The sequence below is a fragment of the Cyphomyrmex costatus genome, unplaced genomic scaffold (genome assembly GCF_001594065.2).
Source record: "Cyphomyrmex costatus isolate MS0001 unplaced genomic scaffold, Ccosl1.0 scaffold127, whole genome shotgun sequence".
In the NCBI taxonomy this organism is placed as follows: Eukaryota; Metazoa; Arthropoda; class Insecta; order Hymenoptera; family Formicidae; genus Cyphomyrmex; species Cyphomyrmex costatus.
This window is the reverse complement of record NW_017275249.1, coordinates 672,725-695,790: the sequence shown is the minus strand read 5'-3', so window position 1 is coordinate 695,790 and position 23,066 is coordinate 672,725. Positions and strand designations below refer to the sequence as shown.

General features: G+C 29.0%; 2 protein-coding genes across 2 annotated transcripts; both read right to left on the bottom strand.

Annotated features, from left to right (window-relative positions):
• Positions 1-6,333: 6,333 nt before the first annotated feature.
• On the bottom strand, positions 6,334-11,763 carry Y-f (yellow-f). The gene is made up of 6 exons (XM_018550724.1): positions 11,729-11,763; positions 9,004-9,267; positions 8,336-8,535; positions 7,986-8,193; positions 7,083-7,418; positions 6,334-6,548 (listed from the first exon to the last, which is right to left on the bottom strand). Exons 2-6 carry the CDS (start codon positions 9,263-9,265, stop codon positions 6,346-6,348), a joined length of 1,209 nt encoding a protein of 402 aa, XP_018406226.1. The 5' UTR covers positions 9,266-9,267; positions 11,729-11,763; the 3' UTR covers positions 6,334-6,345.
• A 1,889-nt stretch (positions 11,764-13,652) lies between these two features.
• LOC108782449 (organic cation transporter protein) lies at positions 13,653-20,360 on the bottom strand. The gene is made up of 9 exons (XM_018550731.1): positions 20,156-20,360; positions 18,220-18,548; positions 17,950-18,053; positions 17,708-17,862; positions 15,606-15,916; positions 15,118-15,430; positions 14,660-14,841; positions 14,327-14,463; positions 13,653-13,904 (listed from the first exon to the last, which is right to left on the bottom strand). Exons 1-9 carry the CDS (start codon positions 20,163-20,165, stop codon positions 13,850-13,852), a joined length of 1,596 nt encoding a protein of 531 aa, XP_018406233.1. The 5' UTR covers positions 20,166-20,360; the 3' UTR covers positions 13,653-13,849.
• Positions 20,361-23,066: the final 2,706 nt, after the last annotated feature.

The window sequence follows — 23,066 nt, the reverse complement described above, 5'->3', positions numbered from 1 at the left end:
TTCATACATGTCGTTATATATTTTTATCAAGCGTATAATAACAGCTTTATTAATATTTAATATTTGTAATCACGTTTTATAGCAAGAATTAAAGTGGTCTTTTTAATGTAAATCATATTTTTATCAGAATACGACGCGTATTATATGAAATTTAAGAAGTTCAGTGTTACAATAAAAATGCATACACATCGATGAATTGCGACAATTCCTGTCTTAAGAAATCAAAAGAAATGGTCGTGTCTTGCATCAAGTAGGTATATACGTTATATTTATAATGTAATAATACGATAAAGATGTAATATCAAATTATTAAATTGTTTGATAACTTTAGTGAAATAATGATTATAAAAGAAGCATTACTTCTAAAATGACAAAAATATTTTATTTATTACATATATTATAATTTCTTTATTATGTATAAATATCTTGCTTTTTCACAAAAGAATCATTTTAACTTTGCAATTTTGTGTTAAATTAAAAATTTAATTTGTTAAAAGAAAAGAAGAAAAGGAAACAAAAATGTGACGAATTAACATGAAAATTTAAAAGTTGAATGCAATGACGTTACAAGTCGGGGTATAAAAAATATTTTAGGCATTTGAATATTTAAAACATTTTTAAAGATAACACTCTTAACAATGATATAAGTATATATACGAGAAATGAGGCTCAGCAAAATATGTAAACATTTACAATTTACAAATTATAACGTCTATGATTAATATTGCAATAAATTAATTTATTAATTTATAGTAATTGTTTTTATGTGATCGTTTTATTGAATAAATATCGAGATTTACGCGCGCAAGCTATTATGGCATTCAACTTCGTAATTGTGAATTTATTATGGCAATGTATTTATTAATTCTACAACTTATTTCTCGACCGCTATATTCAATCGATTACAGCACTTGTTCAAATTTGAATCTTTTTTTCGCCGTACAGTCGTTTGTAAGCTTTCATCATTCTTGAGCTTTAAAATAAGGTATAATGGGTGTTGGTGCTGCGAATCTAACCACAAAAAATAGTAGTGAAAGCTATGTCATTCGAAAAGCAGCCTTTGAGACACTGTCTCCTTTTTGCGTTCCATCTGAAGAAAAATACTGCAGAAGCTCAAGAAATTATTTGCTCGGCTTCAGGCGAAAACTCTGTGTCGTATAGTACATGTAAAGTGATTCCAAAGATTTTGTGAAAGCAATTTTAATTTTTTTTATTATAGAATTCATCGGCGACTCGAAACAACTATCTTTTTTTCCGAGGCAAAATTCGACAGTTGCCTGAAAGATGGTAAAAATTTGTGGAAAATAAAACAGACTACTTTGATTAGATTAATATTCGTTCTTTTATAATTTTACATCGAAACTTGGTAAAAAAGGCCGAGAATTAAGTTACTGACTTTTAATAAATAACAGGATATGTGTATAATGGATGACTGTGTGGTTCAATGATAATAGGAGTTTTTTAATGTTTCAATAATTTATATAAAAGTGTTACTTGATATAAAAATATGAAAGAGAGAAACAGACAGAGAGAAATAAAAGATATATACATATGTCTCTTACCAACATTGTTGTTGTGTGTGTAGACATTTTCGTTCATCAATAAAAATACCGGTATTCCATGTGTTATTTTTTTTTAAATTCCTTGGAATGAAATGTCACTCAAAAAGAAAATAATGAAAGAATGAAAATAATGTCACTCCTTTTTAAAAAGTGAAATATTTTCATTTTCCTCTAAAAACTATATTTTCACTTTTTTGGAGTGAGATTTCACTCCAAGAACTTAAGCGAGTTGCTTATTTACTTTAATGAAAAATAAGCAGTACTTTTGTATTATAGCTACACAAAAGAAAAATTTCCAACTTTTTATTTTTTTGATTGTGATTTAAAAAAAATATATTTTATCATTATATTCAAAGTAATTATTGAATTGCATAATGGTATTTAAATTTTATATTAAATTACATATTTTCGAGCGTATTTTATAATATAAATAAATGAAATGGAAGATCTCTCCTAACAGAAGTAATTAATTATAATTGTCAATTTTAGTATTTTATAATAATGAGTTTCATGATTCATGATTAGGATAATTTTGCAAAACAGGTTTTTCATTTTTATAAAATATATATATACCTATGTATGTATTTGATATGAGATAATTATTTAGTTTAATAAATTATGATGTATGGAGCTTTAAAAACATTTTCTATTTAAATACAAATGCGTAAACGTATCACTATTTAAATTTTTTATGTTTTTATCATAACGTGTTAGAATAAAGTAATAAAAGGATATATTTAGCCGTATTTCGCAAAAATGATTAACGATCGAAATAATAATATGTTAAATTACATTCATTTAATGAGATTATACGAAATTATATTGAGCTAACTTTTTAACATTGAATCTGATATTTGTCATTGTTTAATTATCGTTTTTTAGAAAATCATTTTTACACGGTCGTTTTCGTTCGAGAGCTTGCAATATTAAAAACTTTACAAATTACCGTGGCTGAGATCCACAGTTAAATCCACCACCCTAGATCGTAGATTACAGCAATTGTGGCGGAGAGATAGGAACTCCCCCCCCCCCTCCCCCCCGGTGGCGGTGGTGGTGAGGGTGGAAATACTAAGGAAGAGAGTCTGGGGCTGTTCGGAACACGAAAAGAATCCACGGGAGGAAACGCGCGGATCGTAGGGAGTCCAAATACACGGCGGGAGAAAACATAGGGCCACGTTTCGCCATACAATACACGAATACACACGTACGTGCGCGCGCGACGTTGCGCGCGTGTGGCACGTTTTCCTTAGACTACAGTCGTGCCGCTTTCACGCATATATACATGTACACACGCGCCCCCGTGCGAGCGCGCACGCACACACCGTACATACGTATGCACGAACATATGTACACATTCACACGTGCCACCTACACGTACCCACGTGGGCCACACCGACGCATAGATTGCATACTTATGTCGGCACTGTTAAAAAGGGGGGGGGGGGGGGGGGAGGGGGCGCGCGCTCTCCTTCGCTGCCGCACAAGAATAAGAAACACGGTAGCATACATAAACAAGAAGGTTGGGGATGCAGCAATTTAAAACGTACCCCGGAATTCCTCCCAACGGAGTCGTAGAGCGGCCCTCCGTATTACGAATTCCTCCCCGCCCTGCCGGTGTCCTCCTGCATCTTACTGGGAATTTCGGTCGTATAAAGTGGTACTATGGGCGCGAGAAGCCGTGTATTAGCGGATATATCTGTCCGACGATCGCTACCTGAGATCCCTCGATCGTGGATTTCGATGACGTGTAATCGGTCGTACGCCTGACGGGAGGGTTTCTCTCGCGTGTATCACCAATATAGTACCCGCGAATGTGAATGAATTCGAGTAAATTCAGTTTTTCTTATATAGAAAAAATAAAAGTATTAAATGGATGGAACCGTTATGAGATTAATTAACAGCAATTGGAATTAAACAGCAGCATCTTACTTCTCTATAAGCACAAGGTGTATTTAGATCATTTATTCACATTAAGAAGTCGCAATGTTGAATCAGATGTAATTTATGTCGTTTAACAGAATCGTAAGAAATGCGTGCATATATTATATTTTTTGGATAAAATTTTTATACGCGCGGAGCTTTATAAATATTCATAAATAACGCACAAAGTAGCTCACAGCACCATACACTTGGGACTGAACATATCGCAGAATAGCGTTCACATGGTACGTGGAATGCAACAGTACTGAAAAAACGAAAAATGCAATAGATGTATAGAGATATTACGCTTATTATATCTACAAGAAACGTATACGATTTTTAAACAACTTTAATTTATGATCTCTAAACAAGTTAGCCTATTTTTTATACAGCACGATTAGTTTTACTTTCAGAAATAAAAATAAATAATATTCTCTTGTTCTCTAAAACAATACTCAAAGTATTTATAAATCTAAATAATAGATAGTAAATGTATTTATTTTACAGAAGATTAACATTGTAATATCAAACATGATAAACGTTAGCAAATTTTGAATTTCGTACTTTTGTTCATTGTTTATCGAAGCAAAATAGTTTACGTCAGATTAAAAATATGTAGAAAAATTTTTTTAAATTTATAAAGTGCACACACATGAGATACTTTATTAGAAATTTTCCTTGTATCATTCCCAACGATACAATCTATCGATATGATTACTGACATGACATAAGGGGTAAATAGGGGTGGGGGGTCTTAATCATAGCGCTCGCAAAACTTAACCGAACAATACCGGCACACGAATATCCTTTCACGCTATTACCTATTATAGAGATCAGCGCCAGCATCAGCACGGATAAGTCAAATAACGTTAACAATGGAGAATTTCAAGTTACTTCAGCGTTGTGAATCGAGCGATTGAGTGTTTGAACGGCGGTGTCGCCTCGGGCGGCTGTGTTTGCAGATATATAAGGGACTCAGGCCGGGGTCTCGGCAAGTTGGGGGAGTTCAATTGGTGGCAGCAATCCTAGTAATGTACCCGTGGGGCCGTGTCAAAGTGCTCTCTGCAAGAGCACGACGTTGCATTCTGCATTCTACACCTTCATTCTTAGGAGTGAGGAACGGGGTAGGTAGACGGAGAATGGAAGACGGAGCGAAGATAGGAAGCGGCGACTCCTATTGGAATCCACTTGTCCTTCATCTTTCGACTTATCGATAAGATAACAAAGATACCTGCGGGAAATGAATAATTTAAGAGAGTTGACAAATCGTGAATATTTGAGCGGTGGAGCAGAAATTCAGTGAAGGGGGCAGGGTGGAAACGAGGCTTTTCGGATACGAGCAGCTGTAAAAATGTCTGACAGAATATACGTATTGTGTTTGTACGGACGACTACGCGAATCGAGGGCGATGTAGGTTTCTGATGTTTCGCGAATAATTCATATAAAAGGTGTTACTTGCTAAAAATATGAGAGAGAGAAAGAGAAGATATTATATACGTCGTTTATATACAGAAAAAAAAGTTGTATCTCGTTTACATACAAATCACTCGACTTGAATGGAGTAATCGATACCACCGTATGAGTATGCATAATTTGATTTACTGAAACGTGCCCAGGAGTTCTATATTGCATATTGGAGTTCGATCGAGCGTGAATATGGACCTCTCCTTATATAAGTAAGGACTGTTATAAAGATGGAAGAGAGAGAGAGAGAGAGAGAGAGATGCAATCTTTGCAATAGCCATTTTCTTATTCCACGAAGAGATTACTCGCCGCGGTTAATGGCTCCGCGCGAAATCTGGTGATTTAATTGAATGTAGGTAGCGACGACCGTTGGCATACATTTTAATTCTGCAGACGCGCGGCGACGAATAGGCCTTCAGTCTTTTCGCACCTCTACGCCCCGACGACTTCGCTTTAAAAACCAACGACTAAATAATGTATATCACAGTGGCGAGAGCGGGCGGTAAAACAGTTATAAAAACACCGGCAACTACGTTAGGATCAATTATTTAGGATGTACAGCTCCGTAAAGAGAGAGTAGACTAGTCGTAAAGGGGGCGGAAGAAAGTAGCGCTCCTAGGACGGGTTTGACGGGAGAAGAGAGAGGCGGAACCTGCCGCGGGAGTTATAAAGGTTGCAGTTAAAAGTTCCTTGAATTATCAAGGGATTGACTAGCCAGTGACATACTAGTTGACGACTTATTTTAAAATGACACGCTGAAATTTCAATTTCGTGGTATCCACTATACGGTCGAAAATTGATTCCATTTCTAATTAGTTGCGAATTGATACCTTTTAATCTTCAATACAACTGATTTAATACATGTCGATTACTATTAATATGTTGCGAAATAATAAATCGGTCTTTTTTATATCTAACTTTTTTATTTTTGTATATAATACTTATAAGACAGGTAAAAGAAGAAAGGAGGAGGAGAGAGAAAAAGAAAGATTATTTAAAAGTATAAAAATAAAGATAACGAGTTTATGTATATGTGTGTGTGTGTGTGTGTGCGTGCATACACACACACACACACACAGTACATACATATATTCTTTTATTTGATAGAAAGAGGTTCATTAGACGCACACACGTGCGCGCGTACGAACACATACATTTTGGGTTATGTGTAAAAATTCTCTTTTTTTAATTTGATTTTATAGAAAAAGGGAGATTAATTACATTTATTGATAAATTAATAATTAACATACTTAAGAAGTATCATTTCACAGAGTTTCCAAATACAATATAAACCAAAGTCTGTAATACGTTTGCCACTGCATTAGTATACACTATATAACTATACAGAATTATATGCAATATATTCTTAAATTTTGAATGTCTTTCTTTTCGATTTTTATTAATATGCTGCGTTACATCTGCATAAAAATGTTAATGTCTCGAGATCAATTGAAGTAATGAAAAAGTTTGTCGTCAACGGATCAAAGCTACCCTGCATAAATTTCTGTAAATTATTAGAGAGGACATATAATTTACGAGATTCATTATCAATAGCTATATCCTGAGGAAAAACCAATGTTGTATTGTCCTGGGCCACCAATTCTACAAACAAAAATTACGCATACTTTTAACATGTTAAATACGAATTTATAAAACAATCTAATGATTTATTATAATTATTTATTTGTTGAGTTTCATTATTAACATATTTTTAATTGTTTAATTGTTTCTCTTAGAAAAGCTAAAGATGATAAAGTATTGGAACGGAAGTTATATGCTTTGCTACCTGTGGACTTTAGAGACATCTCTGATGAAATATATGAACTATATTGTAGATTATTTTAATATAAAACTTTGTCTAATGATACAAATGGCGTGAAAAATATCTTTATTATTTTTAAAACATTATGTATGCAGGAAATTAATGATTAATATTATAAGTTAATAAAATATATATTTTGTAAGTTAATAAAATTTAATAGAATATTTTATTATATAAATTTTAGCTACTTGACAAAAGTGGAAAATAAAGAAATTGGATAAAAAGTTAATTTGATGTTAATATATTATTAAAAAATAGATTTATGTATTCATAAATGAGAGTGATTGATAAGCATTTTATCCTACAATACTTACTGAATGTTTCTGGATTCAATTCTACCGTCATATCCCAACACGCGATACCATTTCTGTTTACTTGAGTAAAATAATTAATACATGTTTCCGGATCAATAATAGAAGATGGTCCTTGAGTCAATGGTCCCTTTGTGCCGACAATATGGAAATTATTATAGATCTCTGATTTTTTCGATTCATTGTCCTGCAGAATATCTGCAGGCACAGAAAATTCTGTAATACCGGACATGGAATGGAAGTAAAGTATTCTACTTCCATTGGCGTAAATCGGTGACAACGACATTCCAAAAACGCCATCAGTCCATTGGAAGTTATAACCGCTGATACTGTAATCACCTGCCAATAATGGCTAGAAACAATCAAACATATCAAGAGACAATAAAATAAACTTTAATGATATTTAAGAGTCTCTTATTTTGTCTAGCCTTATGTGTGAAAATGGCTAGATTAGTTTTTTGACTAATGACTTGAAGCTCCCATATGAGGAGGAGACTTTCAAAATGCGTTTCATTCAAAATTTATAATTTTCAGAGAACGAGCAAGAAAGCTACAAGCAAATCACGCGTCTTATAAAAAATAACAATTTGTCAATCGGTGAGGTGTAAAATGTTAAACAAAATTGCTAAACTATTTCTATAATAATGTTAAACAAATTTTGTTTTTCATTTATTCTGTTTGTCTCTAGTTAAGGGGCATAAAGCACTTCGAATGTCTAGACTTATTTTAACACATAAATAGATGATGAAAAAATGCTTTCAAAACATCGTAGAGTAGTTTCAAATATAAGTCTTTCAACATTGATCATTATGCCATTTCTAACTTAAAAAATTAAATTTAAACAAAATATGCATTTTGGAAGTCTGCTCCTCATATAATCCGTAACTAACTTTTTTTTTACATTACCATTTAATGGATCAAAATGGAAGAAATGGTGATTAATCCGCCAAGAATCGTTCTTTTCCCAGCTATATACCACTAAACCATACTCGGTCAAATCGCTCATATATGCGTATGCCTTATCGCATTGTCCAGGTGGAACATCGACCACAAGATCAGCAATGAAACTCTCCGGCTTTATATCTGTATCCTTCAAGGTATATTGCCGTAAAATCTGCATGGATGAATGTATGCATGAATGAATGAGATAACTTGCAACATATACAATAAATTCGAGACAAAATAATATACAAGAATAGTTTTTTTAAAATTAGTATAGATTGTGTAAATCCATAATTTTTTTTAATAAACGATACCTTATTCATTTTCAAATCAATAACAATAAGTCTCATCGGTCGCACGACTTCGAGGTCCCCTAAAATGTCGTTTACTCCTGTGTCAAGACCCCACATTCGATCACAAGCATCGATTCTGACACGGAATATGTTTACGAGGCTATCGGGTGAACTAATGTTATTTGCTTCAAGATCAGGATACGGTGTTAAGACTGGACTATCTATATAAATAATTAAAGATGATATCTATTATATCTGTTTATCACGAGATATAAGTATTTTGGTAGATTTTTTGCTAAGTGTATGTACACTTAACATTTATTATATCACTCTTGCGCGTGTGTACAATTTGAATTTTTAAAAATTTCCTTAATAAAATGTGTGTATTCTCTTATGCAGATGACGTCTAATGTAACACCTGATTATGAGAGAAACTTTTCATAGCGTTTACATTATATGGTACTATTTTACCCCTTTCCCTGTTTCTTTTTGCTGTATACAAATCTTATAATAAGCATTAAGTATAAATTTGCACGCATTATAAATTTATAACTTTTCTATTAATTTTTTAATCATATATACATACATACATATACATATATATATATATATATAATAAAATCCATGTAACATAAAACATGTGTATTATATACGTATTTTAAACTTTGTGTTTAATTATATTTACTTACGCTCGTCGTCGCTCATTGAAAAGCTATTTAAGGTAGCTAAAACACCTTTTTTCCATCGTGGTACTGTAACGAACATTTTGTTATGCCAAATAGCCAAACCTAATGGTACGTTATTTTCGGGAATGTAATTGCCAGAGGCTTTGTACTCATTTCGAACGGTATCATTTGGAAATTTGAATTCGACCTGTTTCCACGAATAAACGGTATTTAAGGTGTGGCCGGTTGTGATGGTCGAGCAAGCCAGGAACAATAAGTAGAACATATCTGTAAAAAAAATCGACCCAAACAACGTTATTAAGAACTTGACAATTCATGTCCAAATGAGTAGAAAATAACAAATAGAAGTTTTAACATATTACATTGTTACGTTACGATTCTTAATTATAATAGATTTAACAAATAAACTTTTACACTTGCAAAAATTATTTTTGAATGTGTATACATTTAATAAAAATAATTCAGAGATATTGAATCATTTTTAGCGTAATCTTTAATACAATGTAAATTAAGATATAAAGCTATCTACAAACAGTAAATAAAAGATTGATTATAATTATAAAAGTTTTTATTAACTTTGATGTAAACTTAAATGTTAAGTATGTAGCACTCAATTGTAATATGAACACAAGTGACTATCATTCTTGAAAATATCGAAATTCAATAATGTAATAGATATAATCCTTTATAATCACTACAAGATATATCATTAATACGAAGATGATTATATGACAATGATTATGTGTGTGTGATAATTAGAAATACATATGCATGTGTTAACTGCCAGGAAATGCATCGATATTTATATAATACGTAATTTTATGAATATCTATGTTTATATAATATTTAACGTGTTGTTTATTGTATTTAAAATTGATTCAAGATCTCAGAATTATTTTTATTAAATGTATACACATTCAAAAATAATTTTTGCAAGTGTAAAAGTTTATTTGTTAAATCTATTATAATTAAGAATCGTGTAACGTAACAATGTAATATGTTAAAACTTCTGTTTATTATTTTCTATTCATCAGGACATGAATTGTCAAGTTCTTAAAACAAATATTATATACAAATTACTCTATTTATAAAATTATTTACAATTCTATCAATTTACTTATTGCGCGCGCTATCATGTAGTTGTTGTAGACCATTGAGTAAAAGTAAAAGTTAGACCTCTACGAATTTTATAATATATTCTAGCATAAAATGTTTCGTACGAATTACTTATTAAAAATAAATGAATAATTTACATGAAATTTTTTTATTAAAATATAATAAAAGTTATTAAGGTGTAAATCTTTGTGTTTAGATCTTTGTGTGTTCACATATTGTATAAAAAACTTGGAAGTTTTTACAGTTTTATTCATATAAATTCCTCTCTCTCTCATTATAGATAATACGAATTAATTAATGACTCTTTGTGTTTAAGAGTTTCCTAACAATAAATATAATATGCATATATTACATATATGTTTGTAGATAGTTTTATGGGGCACAAGTGCTTGAATAAATCTGATTCTTTTATGAATAGTTTGAAATTAAGATAAATAGCAGTCATAATAAAAATTTGAAATGACTCGAATCTAAATCTCTGTTTAATTTAGATAATATTTAAAAAATTATATTTATAATATCTGTGTAGACTATTAAATATATTGTCAACTGTACACTTAGCGATAAAAAGTGATAAAAAATTACAATATGTGAATAGATTATTAATACGATATAATACAATACAGTATGTTAATATTAATTATAATGTAAACAAGAAAGTTTATCTCATATTGTTATATTTTTTTATTTAAAAAATATTCACTATTTTATAATTAAAAAAGTTATCAAATTTTTTTCGTTTATAATATAATTTTGATCGATTGTTTAGTCATTCTTATAATATTTTTTTGTTAAATATTATATATAAGGATATTATAAGGATATTGACTTAGAATTTTGAATACCAATGTCAACAATATGCTAATACAAGATAGTGTCCGAATAGTTTTATTTTTAACATTCCTTGCAGCAAGATATAAATATAAGCTATTTTTTTCTGAGAAGAACAGGATCTACAGGTTTACATCCTAATTTATAATACACGTTTTCACATAGAGATACATAAATTATTTTTTAATTATTATAAACATTAAAGATAGAGAATAGAATTAAGTTTTATACATGTTATAAAAAATAATAAAATGTAACTTTTATTTAATTTTACATAAACTTTATTTAAACAAAAATATTATGTTAAATCGTTAATACAGTATAGTTACTTAATATTGAATATTATTATGTTAATATGTGAACGCGCAACGATGTTTGAATCAAACTTACTACAAATTATATGTAGTACGAACTTTGAAAAATACAGAAATATGAAGTAAGAACGACATATGATAACGGACATATTCTTCAGATATAATAATCATAAAATTATAAAGTTTTTCAATTTTATTAATTACCTAAAAGTGTATTAAAGACCTTGTATTACGGATTAAATTACTAAATTTATTTTAAATTTATTTTAAAATAAATTTAGTAAAAGTTTGTCAAAAAATTGTTGTGCAATAAAAAAAGAGATTACTTCGAGATAAGATTTTCAAGAGAAGATTTAATCTAAATTTTGCATTTTGAATCATTAATTTACAAGGATGATTTTATTATTTTAAATATATGGAAAAACAAAAGTTTATATTCTTTACGTGATTAAAATTAAAGTACTCACTGCTTAAACTGATGAAGTAGCTTTCTCTGAAACGATGCAAGATGGAATGACGCTATAATACACTGTGGTATCGGCTTTTATACCTTCTTCCAATCGTAAGTGTCGATAAATTTGAAAAAAAGTCTACATAGTGATGCTGCCGCGAATGAAATATTGGATAAATACAATTTAAATGTTTGACAAGCACATTAATAACAAAGCTATTAATGCTCTTATTCAATTAATTTTAAATACAAGATTTATAAAAAAAGGTTAATTGTTTTTGAATATGTTTTCTATTATGTATTTATGCTAATTTGTTGTGATAAATCTCTTTCCCGTTTATATTTTATTTTTACCCTCCGAAACGCTCCTTTTAACTCTCATTTTTAAATAATTACTAGTTAATAAATTTATTTATATCATAAAGATAAGACATTAAAATAAATAATTATCTTATTGACAAATCAAAACAGGAATGGATGGTTTTATAAATTTAATTTATTAATTATAATTATTGAACAAAATATATTGTTTTATTATAATTATTGATATATAAAATTGTTTTATAGGATTGGAAAAATCACGTTTTAAAAATAACTTAGTACTGTTGTTGTTAATTAAAAAGTAACTTAAAACGTTTAATTATATTTTTAATACAAAAATAAATCAAAAAGAAATAAAATATTTATTTTTTAACATTTTTGTAAAAATATTAATAAAAACAATAAAATTGTTTTGTTATAAAAAATTTTGTTACAAAAAATTTAAAGATAAAAATTTTTTAATGCAAAAAAGAAAATTGTATTTTTCCTTAAATTTTTTAATATATTTAAATTTATATTTTTTTCATTGTTAATCTTACATTAAAAAATTTTAATGTGATAATTTAAAATTTAAATTGTTCTTAAAGTGTATGAAACTACAATATATGCATGTTGTTTATGAAGAGTTACGATGAATTACAAAGGGATATTAGATCTTAATAAATTATTTAGATCACTAACACTTGAGCAATAATTTTATTTTCTCAATGAATTAAACTGTAAATAGGTTTAAGTAAAAAAATACACTTATCATTTATTGTGTTGGTAAAGTTTGAATGGTTCTTTTATTCTTCATCACCGATAATTATAGTTGTAATTACGTCCGCATTGTCCGAAGGTTATCTTTAGTTCCTAGACCAAAAGATTGTAAATACAGCATGTAATAAATTATTCACTTAATTTTATTGAATTGCGCAAGTTGAATGGAAGAATTATTTTGCGTAAAGTGTTGTTCAATTATGAAACAAATATTATTTCTAAGAATTATCCACACGATAAAAAAAAAACCTGGAAAATAAATTTAATATAATATTTATTACAAATGCAATAAAAAATATTTGTTATACATATTTTTATACATATGTATAACATATTACATGCAAAGACGTGGGAGCTATTGATCATTCTGATATTAGATTACTGTATAATGTCTGATATATTTGAAAAATGTAGGAAAACATAATATTGTTGATTTTGAGTTGTATCGATTATTCAATAAATAGACGTTTGTATTTAAACACATGCACACTTTGTCTATTTTACTTAAAACCGTTAATAAATAGAAAATGCTTTTCTTATAAAGAAAAGGAATTTCTATTTATATATGTATACATTCGATGAGAGATCTTACATAATAATTGCGTATACTTATTTATTTGGCAGTAAGAATTTAATACTTGCTATTAACTTTGTCAGAATATCTTGGAAAACGCATCGATATAATTACACATTTTTTCTAAAAATATTTATATATATATTCTCTATAAAATATATGTTTTAAATTATAATATGTATTACGAAAAATATGAGTCAGAAACTTAAGGAATAATAACAAAACTAATTCTGCTAATATTACACGAAAATAATTAATAAATAAATCTTTTAAATATATACGCGCACATTGTTCACATACTTGCTTTATGCTAGTGAATAGCATAAAGCCATACTCGAATAACAGCATAATTAACCATTCAGATCACTTGTCATTTGATATAATGAATACGCACGCGCGTGCATGTATACGTGTGTATACGTGGTCGCGTGTGCGCGCTTTCTCTGAAATATTTCAGACTTCATAGTTGATTATAATTTTTCTTTAGAGCGTTGCTTCTTCTTCGAAATTTCCCCGTTTTTCTTTCAACTTGTGCTTCCTGTGTATGAAAAAAAGCAATGTATTTTATAATTTAAAATAAATTTAAAATCACATTTGGGTATAAATTATAGTTTTAATGAAATTTATATTTGTATTCTATATACGAGCATACACTGAATTATTTTTTAAATAATTCGTACATGAAAAATGCAAAGAACGTACGTCCTAAATATCGCGAATATTTTATCACATGTCATTATTCTATTTACATTATTTATAAAACGACAAAATCTTTCACACGAAATTGATAATGCATAAAAAATACCACGATATATATATATATGTGTATATGCTCATGTCACAGAAATCACTAATATTTGAAATACGAAAAAGTGTGTTTTATAACTAGTATTTGAAATACGGCAATGTCTGTTTTATAACAATAAGAAAATATGTATACAAAAAGATTTGTTTACTTACTTCCCAAATTCTTCGCCATCTTGAAGCGTTTCTGGTAAAGTACATTCGGCAGTTTCAGGCAATAATAGGCATAATGCAGATCCAATCAATGGCAAAATTCCAAATATAATAGGTGGTAGCCACGTTTCAATGTAATTCTGAAATATTACCTACAATTGGTAATCTAGGAAACTTTTATAGCCTTATTAGCAACTGGTGATTTTCGGATGTAAAATTATTATTACGGTAACAATTTACAATAGTTTAAATCTTCACACCACACACACGCACAAATAAGAATTGAAATGTTACTTATTAACATTTATATTTACAATCGACCTTAATTAAACTTACCAAAGATACTACAAATGGTGCTAAGATAGAACCTATTCTGGCACACATGCTACTTGCACCGATTCCTATGTTCCTCACGACTGTAGGAAACAGTTCTCCGGAGAAAAGGTAGACTGTTGTAAATGACACCGACATGCCGACAATACCGAGGCATGTCAAGAGTAGTCGTAACCATGCCATATCTACGAAAAGTGAATAATTATCGATGCACTTAAAAATGATTTATAATTATATTATTATTACTTTAGATATCTCGATTATCGTAAATTTTCTTTGCCACTTAACAATTGAATGAAACTTTTTCGTGATTAGATCATTACACTATAACTAAAAGTTATTGAGAAAATATTAAGAAAAATTTTTATGCAAAACTCATTTCATTGATAATTAAAAAACAAAAGGAGGCATTACAAAAAAACCAACGATAAATTATAATCATGTATAGCAAGATTTCTTACTGTTTGAGACGATGATTAAGAATAGACAGGCCACGCCGCTTATAGAATTGCTGCAAATCAGGGTAATTCGTCGACCCAATGTATTCATTGCCCACCATGCGACAAAATTTCCAGGAATCTGTATGGCACCGGACACTGCGAAATTAATAAAAATATCGCCACCGACCTGGCCAATATACTGCGATATGCCAAACAAACCCATTCCGCAAACGAACCAGTTAAAGAAAATAGAGAGTGACTTTATTCGCATGTTCGGCGTGCGAAGCAAGTCGAAAAACGAAGCCTTGTAATCTAGCGTAGATTTTTTAAGACTCTAAAATATATACAAAAGTAAGTGTTAGACTCATAGTGATGTAATATAGATACTTTAAACATTGTATAATAATTTTTTCTTGAAAATTTTTCTTTGACAATGATTATACATGTTACATATGTTTGATTCTACAATTTGTCAAAGTATTTTAATTAAAAGGAATTATAACTCTTACCTGATATAAACAATGTTTTCTAACTATTTCGGGAATGTCTACATTCTCCACGTTATTAATATTGACTGCCTTCTGCAATATCTCGCACGCTGCCTTCTGTTTTCCCATAGCTAGTAACCATCTCGGTGATTCAGGTATTATCCACCAATAACTTAAAAGGACAATAGATGGAAGTGTGATGGCGATCTGTAGATGTTGCCAATGTCGAAACCAGAATGCGAGTCCTGCCAGTGACATATGGCCTAAACTGAATGGAATTTGATATAAAACGGTGATGGCAGCACGCCATTTTGTACCTACTATTTCCATACCTGAAAAATATATTAAGGAAAATATTTGTAATTAATTTAACTTATCAGCAAAGAAAGATTCAATATAACATTTAAATTGACATTCTAAATATTACTTTTCTTTGATTACATGTTTAATATGTTTTGTAATAAAATAGCTCCTTATATTTACAGATTCGTATTCAAAACGCGCGGCGTATTTATCAGGAGACACGGTCACAGTGGGCGAAGCCGGACAAAAATGGATTTTTAATGTTTTTTTAAAAAAATAAAATTAATTTTTTATGTGTGTGTGTGTGTGTGTGTGTGTGTGTGTGGCTTTAAGAATACTTTAAAGTTAATGAATAACAAATAAAATATGTTAAATGTTGTTAATATAAGTTGATATTTATATTTCTGTATTGTCATTAACGCTCATCTTTTTAGTTTTATAATATAATATTTTTGTATCTGTTCTAACTAGTCATATACAACTAGCTAGAGTTACGAGAAAAAATTCTCAAAAAATTTACTCACATAGCCTATCTATTTATATACCGTATCGATAAAAAGTTTAATACTTTTTGGAATATATTTGTCAATTTTTTATAAGTTAAATAATAAACTGATGTATTAGTTTAATTTAGCATAATAAAAAAAGCAAACTTTCGATTCGTTTTTTAATAAGTTTGACCGATTATGCCTAAATGAAATTAGGATGAATTTTTACCTTAAAGTGTCTTTTAGACTAAGAAATAAATCCCATTTGCCCGTTTTTGCCCGTTAAAAAGTTATTAAAAATTATGATGTAGATATTTTCATGTAAAAAGTTAACACAGAATATCATGATGAGGATCGAGAAAGGTTATTTATGTATATAAAATTGACTGGATGTCTTAAATCAAGTTTATTAATGCAAGTATTTATTTAATTTTGAAGTTAACAAATTGTTATTAACAAATAAATATATTGAATGCTAAAATGAAACTATACTGCTTTGATGAGTGAAGATTATTTTGAAAATTTTGAAGAAAATAATGTTTCTTTGAAGTCAGATTGAATAAAAAATTGTGTTTATTACAAAATTAAATATTTTCCATAATAGAAAAATACAAAAAAATTATATTAAAAATGAAATATAAAAAATACATAAAAAATTCTCTCTCAAAATATAAAAAACACTAAAAGAAGTACAAAATGTAAAAATGTAAAAAACTTAAAGAATACTTAAAAATAAAAAAAACCTAAGAAACCCTTTCTCAAACTGGTACCTTGTCGTGGTGAAAAGCTTACAATTGCATATATTTTCAAATATCAAAATGCAATTGAACCAAACCCAGTCACTTTAATAGCGGATCTATTATTATTAATTTTATAATTTTTATTTAATATTTGAAATATTAGCGACCTCCAAAACATTAGATTACTGATTTTCAAATCCTGTATCTTATTATTTTTCGATTTTTCCCATGATTTTTTGCCATATTAAATCGGTCATTTTAAATTTGGCCATTTTGACTTAAAATTCGAAATCTATAATGCTTAAACAACCTAAGAATACCAATTTTCAAAAAATTTACTGCAGAATTCAGCAAATTATCGATTTTTGTCCAGTTTTTGCTGATTTTGCGGTAGTGTCTCGGCACTAACAATAAGATAAGCGCAGTACGTCACAGCGCGAGACCAACCGTGTTCCTTTTCGATAAATGCGCGCTTTTGATGTCTAAAATTCTATAGTATACGTAACGTGAACTAGATGCTAGATACGCATTAACGTTGCAAAAGCGCGTTCTAAATACGGGCCATAAATTTTATAAATTAAGAGCTACTTACAGATAACGTAACTAGTAACCATTGTGCCACCAGTAGCTAAGGCACTTAACAACTTCATCAGCAATAATGCGTAAAACCAAGGTACTACAGCGCATCCAATACCCGATAAAAGTTGAAGAATAACAGAAACCATCAGCGGCGTTTTCCTGCCATATCTGAGATATTCGTGTACTTTTCATTTCATAATTATTTTACGGTTTATAAGGATTTGAAATTATATATTCAGTAATACGTGCATTCACCTGTCTGCCAAACTGCCGAAGATTATGTTGCCAAGAAGCACTCCGAACATAAGAATAGATTGTTGAACATTCGCATAATGCGTTCGATCACAGACAAGATTCCACTGAAACGCAATATAACACGGTCTTTTACCTATTTCAGATAGTTTTTAAATCAGTGAGTAAAAAAAAAGTTTTATTGCTCGTGCATGACTATATTTTATAAATTTTTGCGAATACGCTTGTTGACATTTTAAAACAAATGATTTCTCGAACTCACAACAGATTTACCTGCGATATGATAGTCTCAGGAAATATTTTTCTGTCGTATTCCCATTCCGTGCATTCTATCAGGGTACCATTAAGATTGACCGTACATTGATCCTTTGAGTATTCCTCCGTAGTAGCAGGTTCCGTACAGTTGTAATCTTGATGAGGCGCCATAAAAACAATTGCTAATTGATGCCATGCTACCGGAAATTTGACCAAAGAAATCGCCAGACAGACGATGATTTGCCATCTGCCGAGATTGCCAATCGCGATTTGCACAGCGTCCACATTTGTGTCAGAAGCGACATGATCATCCTTACCGTTAGGAACTTGTTTGGCATTCATATGTCCTATAATTTAAGAAAACCTTCTTTTTTATTTGCGTTTATAAACTCATGTTAAATTCTGTTAATCAAGGGTTTTAAATTTTTATCGATCTTGCGTTATGGAATTTATCTCGATTGTGAATTCTTGCAGAAAAGATTGTTACTTTCATGTGTAGAAATAAATCGTACATAAATTATTTTCCCTACTAACGGTATAAACTAAGCGACAACTATTAGGTAATGATAAAATTTAATACAATTATTAATCGTAGGATACTAGAATGTTTCTACCATATTTATTTTTTTCTCGTGATAAAACATACGATATAAATTTTTATCACATAAAATCTTGATCTACATGATATATTGCTTTTGAAAAAACTTTTTGCACATTATATGCATTGTAATTACGCTTAATATTTATGCTTGATTCTGGTTACGAGTTTATTGCATTACAATACTAACATTACAATACAATGGTGGATGATTTACAGCTTTTTAATCAATTCTGTTTAATCAGGCGTCATCAACTATATTATTTCATAACACAAAATTATTAATTTTGCTTTGTAAAAAAAAAGTTTTATCATAAAATTATAATCTTAGTTTTATTAATTATTATTTTATGTAATAATCGTAATATTTATGCAAAAATATATTTATATTCTCCTATAAAAATTCACTTAAAATCGTCTAAAATTATCATTTTAATTTGAAGATTGAAATATCATTGACTTCTTAAAAAAAAAATCTGTTTCTAATGCGCAATTTTTTACTTAATGAGAGAAACAAAATTTTATAATCATTGTTCATAAACATTATGAATCCATTGAGTTAATTAAACAATTTATATTAAGGTATATCTACATTGAGAAAATATACATTTACCGAAAACGTATTTCATTATCAGGCTTTATTTGCACAACTGATAATATTTATGACTATACCTATATACATATAACGATTTCAAAAAAATGATAACATGTATAAATATGAAAACAATTGCGCATTTACATAGAGTATCTAATAAAAATTAACAAAAAACAAATCTATTATTATTAGTTTATAAATGATGAAAACAATTTACAATTTTTCTTGTTTAGTATCAGAGAATCAAAATTGAATCATTAATCCGTAATTGTTAAGCAAAGCAGTTGCGTAACAAAAAATTTAACCTCGCTAGTTCATGACAAATGATTCATAAATATTTATAAGACAAACAATGCCAACTCTTTTTTTCTTATGAATATTTCCAAGTAATGAGATCTCGAAGTAAGCATCTCGAAGTATCCACATAATCTGTAGTATAATTGATTTTAATAATATAATTGTTAGAAATGAAAAAAGTTAAAATCGATAAAGAAAGACATAGAGAAATTAATTAACATTGTTTTTTTCTGAAATTTCAAATATTAATTGCGCTATGCAAGTGAATTGGAATCGAAATGCGTCTTACAACTGCTGCAAACATTGCTAACAATCATTTTATGACATGACAATAGGACCGATTTATATAGTAATAAATGCTATATAAGTACATTATTATGTGTTGCCACGTAAATGACAGTGAAACCAGTTCGCAGAATGAAAAACGCTAGAGAGTGCATGTAAACCATAAAATGCATGCTAACCTCGAGACATCAAGAAGACAACCTTCGATCTCGGGCGCTGCAACTTACATCGACATCCTTCTTCGGCGACTCGAAAGGTCAGTTTTGCCTTTCAAGCTGCCATGTCTTCGTCGTGCGATACAGATTTATTCTAACGTTGATGTACGTACACGACAAAATAAACGGCTCAAATTTTAAGAATAAGAAATTTTTATCAAAATTTGGAGTCAACTTATTGCCTTGCGAAAAGGAAGGTTATCCTTTATCATAGCTTTTTCGTGTTTTTTTTGTCGTATCTATATTAATTATGTTAGTATGATTTAAGAACATTTATGCTTAAGACAGATGCATTTTAAAACTTGTTTTAAATATTACGTCATTATAATACATATTTCTTTTAAATATAAACAAATTCTTAATGTACATTTTTCAATTTAATATAGATTTAATTAAAAACCTGGCTAAACTGAGAAGTGGCATAGGCCTACTGACAGGACACTTGCTCCTCAGAGCACATCTATTCAATCTAGGACTAGCGGAGCAGAAAGAATACCGGCTATGTGGAGAAGAAGGCGAGGACAACCTGCACTTATTATGCCGATGCCCTGCACTCGCTTGTAAAAGATACAAATCCTGGGGACGTATATTTATGACACCCAAGGATTTTGAAAATGCAAAGGTTAGCAGTCTAATAAGTCTGGTAAATGACACGAGGCTGGGCTTGACTGAATTACCTACGGAATAAGCAGGGAGCGACAAAGGAACCCCACGGATCTAGGTCGCGTTAGTAGGCTAATAAAGCCTACCTGCAATTAATTACTACTACTACTACTAATTAAAACTAAAGACAGATTTTTTTAGATATAATATATTACAATTACTGTTTGACAAAAAGTAATATGTCGAGTTTAATGTTTCCTGTGATTTTTTGGACGCTAAATGCGAATTTAATTTCCAAATTGTTTCATCAAGTTACAATTTTAAGAAATTTTCAATTAAAAATTATAAAAAAGGTAAATTTTTCCATATTTTGTTATAAAATAAAGTTCTATAAATTTTCCTGAATACCAATAAAATTCCATAAAATCTTTGATTTTTAATAGTAAAAAAGAAATTCTGTTTGAAAAGTTTCAAATTTTCTCTCTCTACATATGTTACTAGGTAGTAAACACCCTGAAAATTATAATTTTTAATTATATTCATTTAAACTTAAAAGTTTTTTAAGCTGCTGAATATAAATCCAATGTCAAAATTGACAAATTCAAAATGGTGAAAAACGTTTTAAAGTGCAACAATTTGGACATTTTCAAGATTTGAAACTTGCCATATTGAATTCACTATTTGGAATTTGTCAATTTTAACTTCAGATCTATATATAGTGACCTAAAGAGCCTTTCAGTTTTAAAAAATACATATAATTGAAAATTATTTGGTAATCATCAATGACTTAACGTACAGCTTTTCCGCAATAGACTCCATTCATTTAACAATAAATATCTTATAGTCGACACTAAAAAATTCTTTTGGAAGTTAAAAATCTTAACATACTTAATTTTGATTGCAATAAAACTTTTCTAGCATGTCACATAACGTAATGATAACATAGACAAAATAGTTAAAAATAATCCTTTTTTGCAAATTAACCAAAATTGCAAATTTTCAAAAATTGTGACGTGAGCAATTTGAATTTACATAGGGCATCCAAAAAATTATGAATATCCTCGTTCCTGTGTTCAAAAAAAATTATCATGTATAACGATAAAGGTTATTTTCAAAAAAATTTCCTATGAAAGTATTATTATATAATATATAAAATAGTAGCATAAAAGATGCTGAAATGTATTCAGATAAAATATAAAAAAAATAATAAAATGCAAATATAAAAACAGTAAATATATAAAGACAAATTTGCATTATAAAATTTAACTTAGAATGTTAATAAAATTTATAAAATTAATTAAAAATTGATGATATAATTCTATATTTTCTTAAATTCTTCAAAGTGTTAAAATTCTATTTAACATAAATGCAGATGAATTTAAATCTTACTTCTATTGGATCGTATTGTATAATACTTATAATTTAAATTAATTTAATTTATTATCAAAAAACGTACCATACTCGGATGCATTTATTTTCGTTTTCTTCATATCACTGTCTGCTTTCACGTTCTGTGCGCTAAGCTTTTATTTTTTTCTATATTCAAATATCTGTAACATTAGACAGTAAAAATATAAACATACTTAAATGACATCGCTAAAAACACTACTATATTGGCTATTTATGCCATTATCTGTGTGTTAGCAATTATTTTTTGGATAAATAAGATAATTTATATATGTATAGATAATTAATATGTACGTAGTTGTGTGATTGTATTTTCCTATTTCTAATCTCTTTCTTCCACCTTTCACCTGCCTACTTTTTTACCTCTTTTATTTACAGTTCAACAAGAAATTGTATTTCGCAATAACGGACATTCCTTGATCCGCTACACACTATAATAAATCTACAACATGTCTGTAAGCTTGTAAGAATATTATCAATCCAATGATGCAAACATCTGTAATCGCTGAAAAAGGACATGTGAGTCCTGAAACGTATGACATTTTGTTAATTAGTTTTTTATATTAATTTTTTTATACTAATTGCTTTATATTGTAAATTTATTAACAATATTTATGATTATTAAATCCATTTAGTTCAATTTAGACCGTTTAATTATTTAATTTGCATTGCAAAAAACGAGCAAAATTTATTAACTCTCAGTTCTACAATATACATATTTCATTAGTTAAAATGTGTATAATAGATAATAGTGAGTATATAATTTGTAAGTTACAAACATTTACACTTATACATATATCGAACCACGCCAAATATTATATGATTTTTTTTATAATATAATTTTTCGCAACTAAATTATAATTTA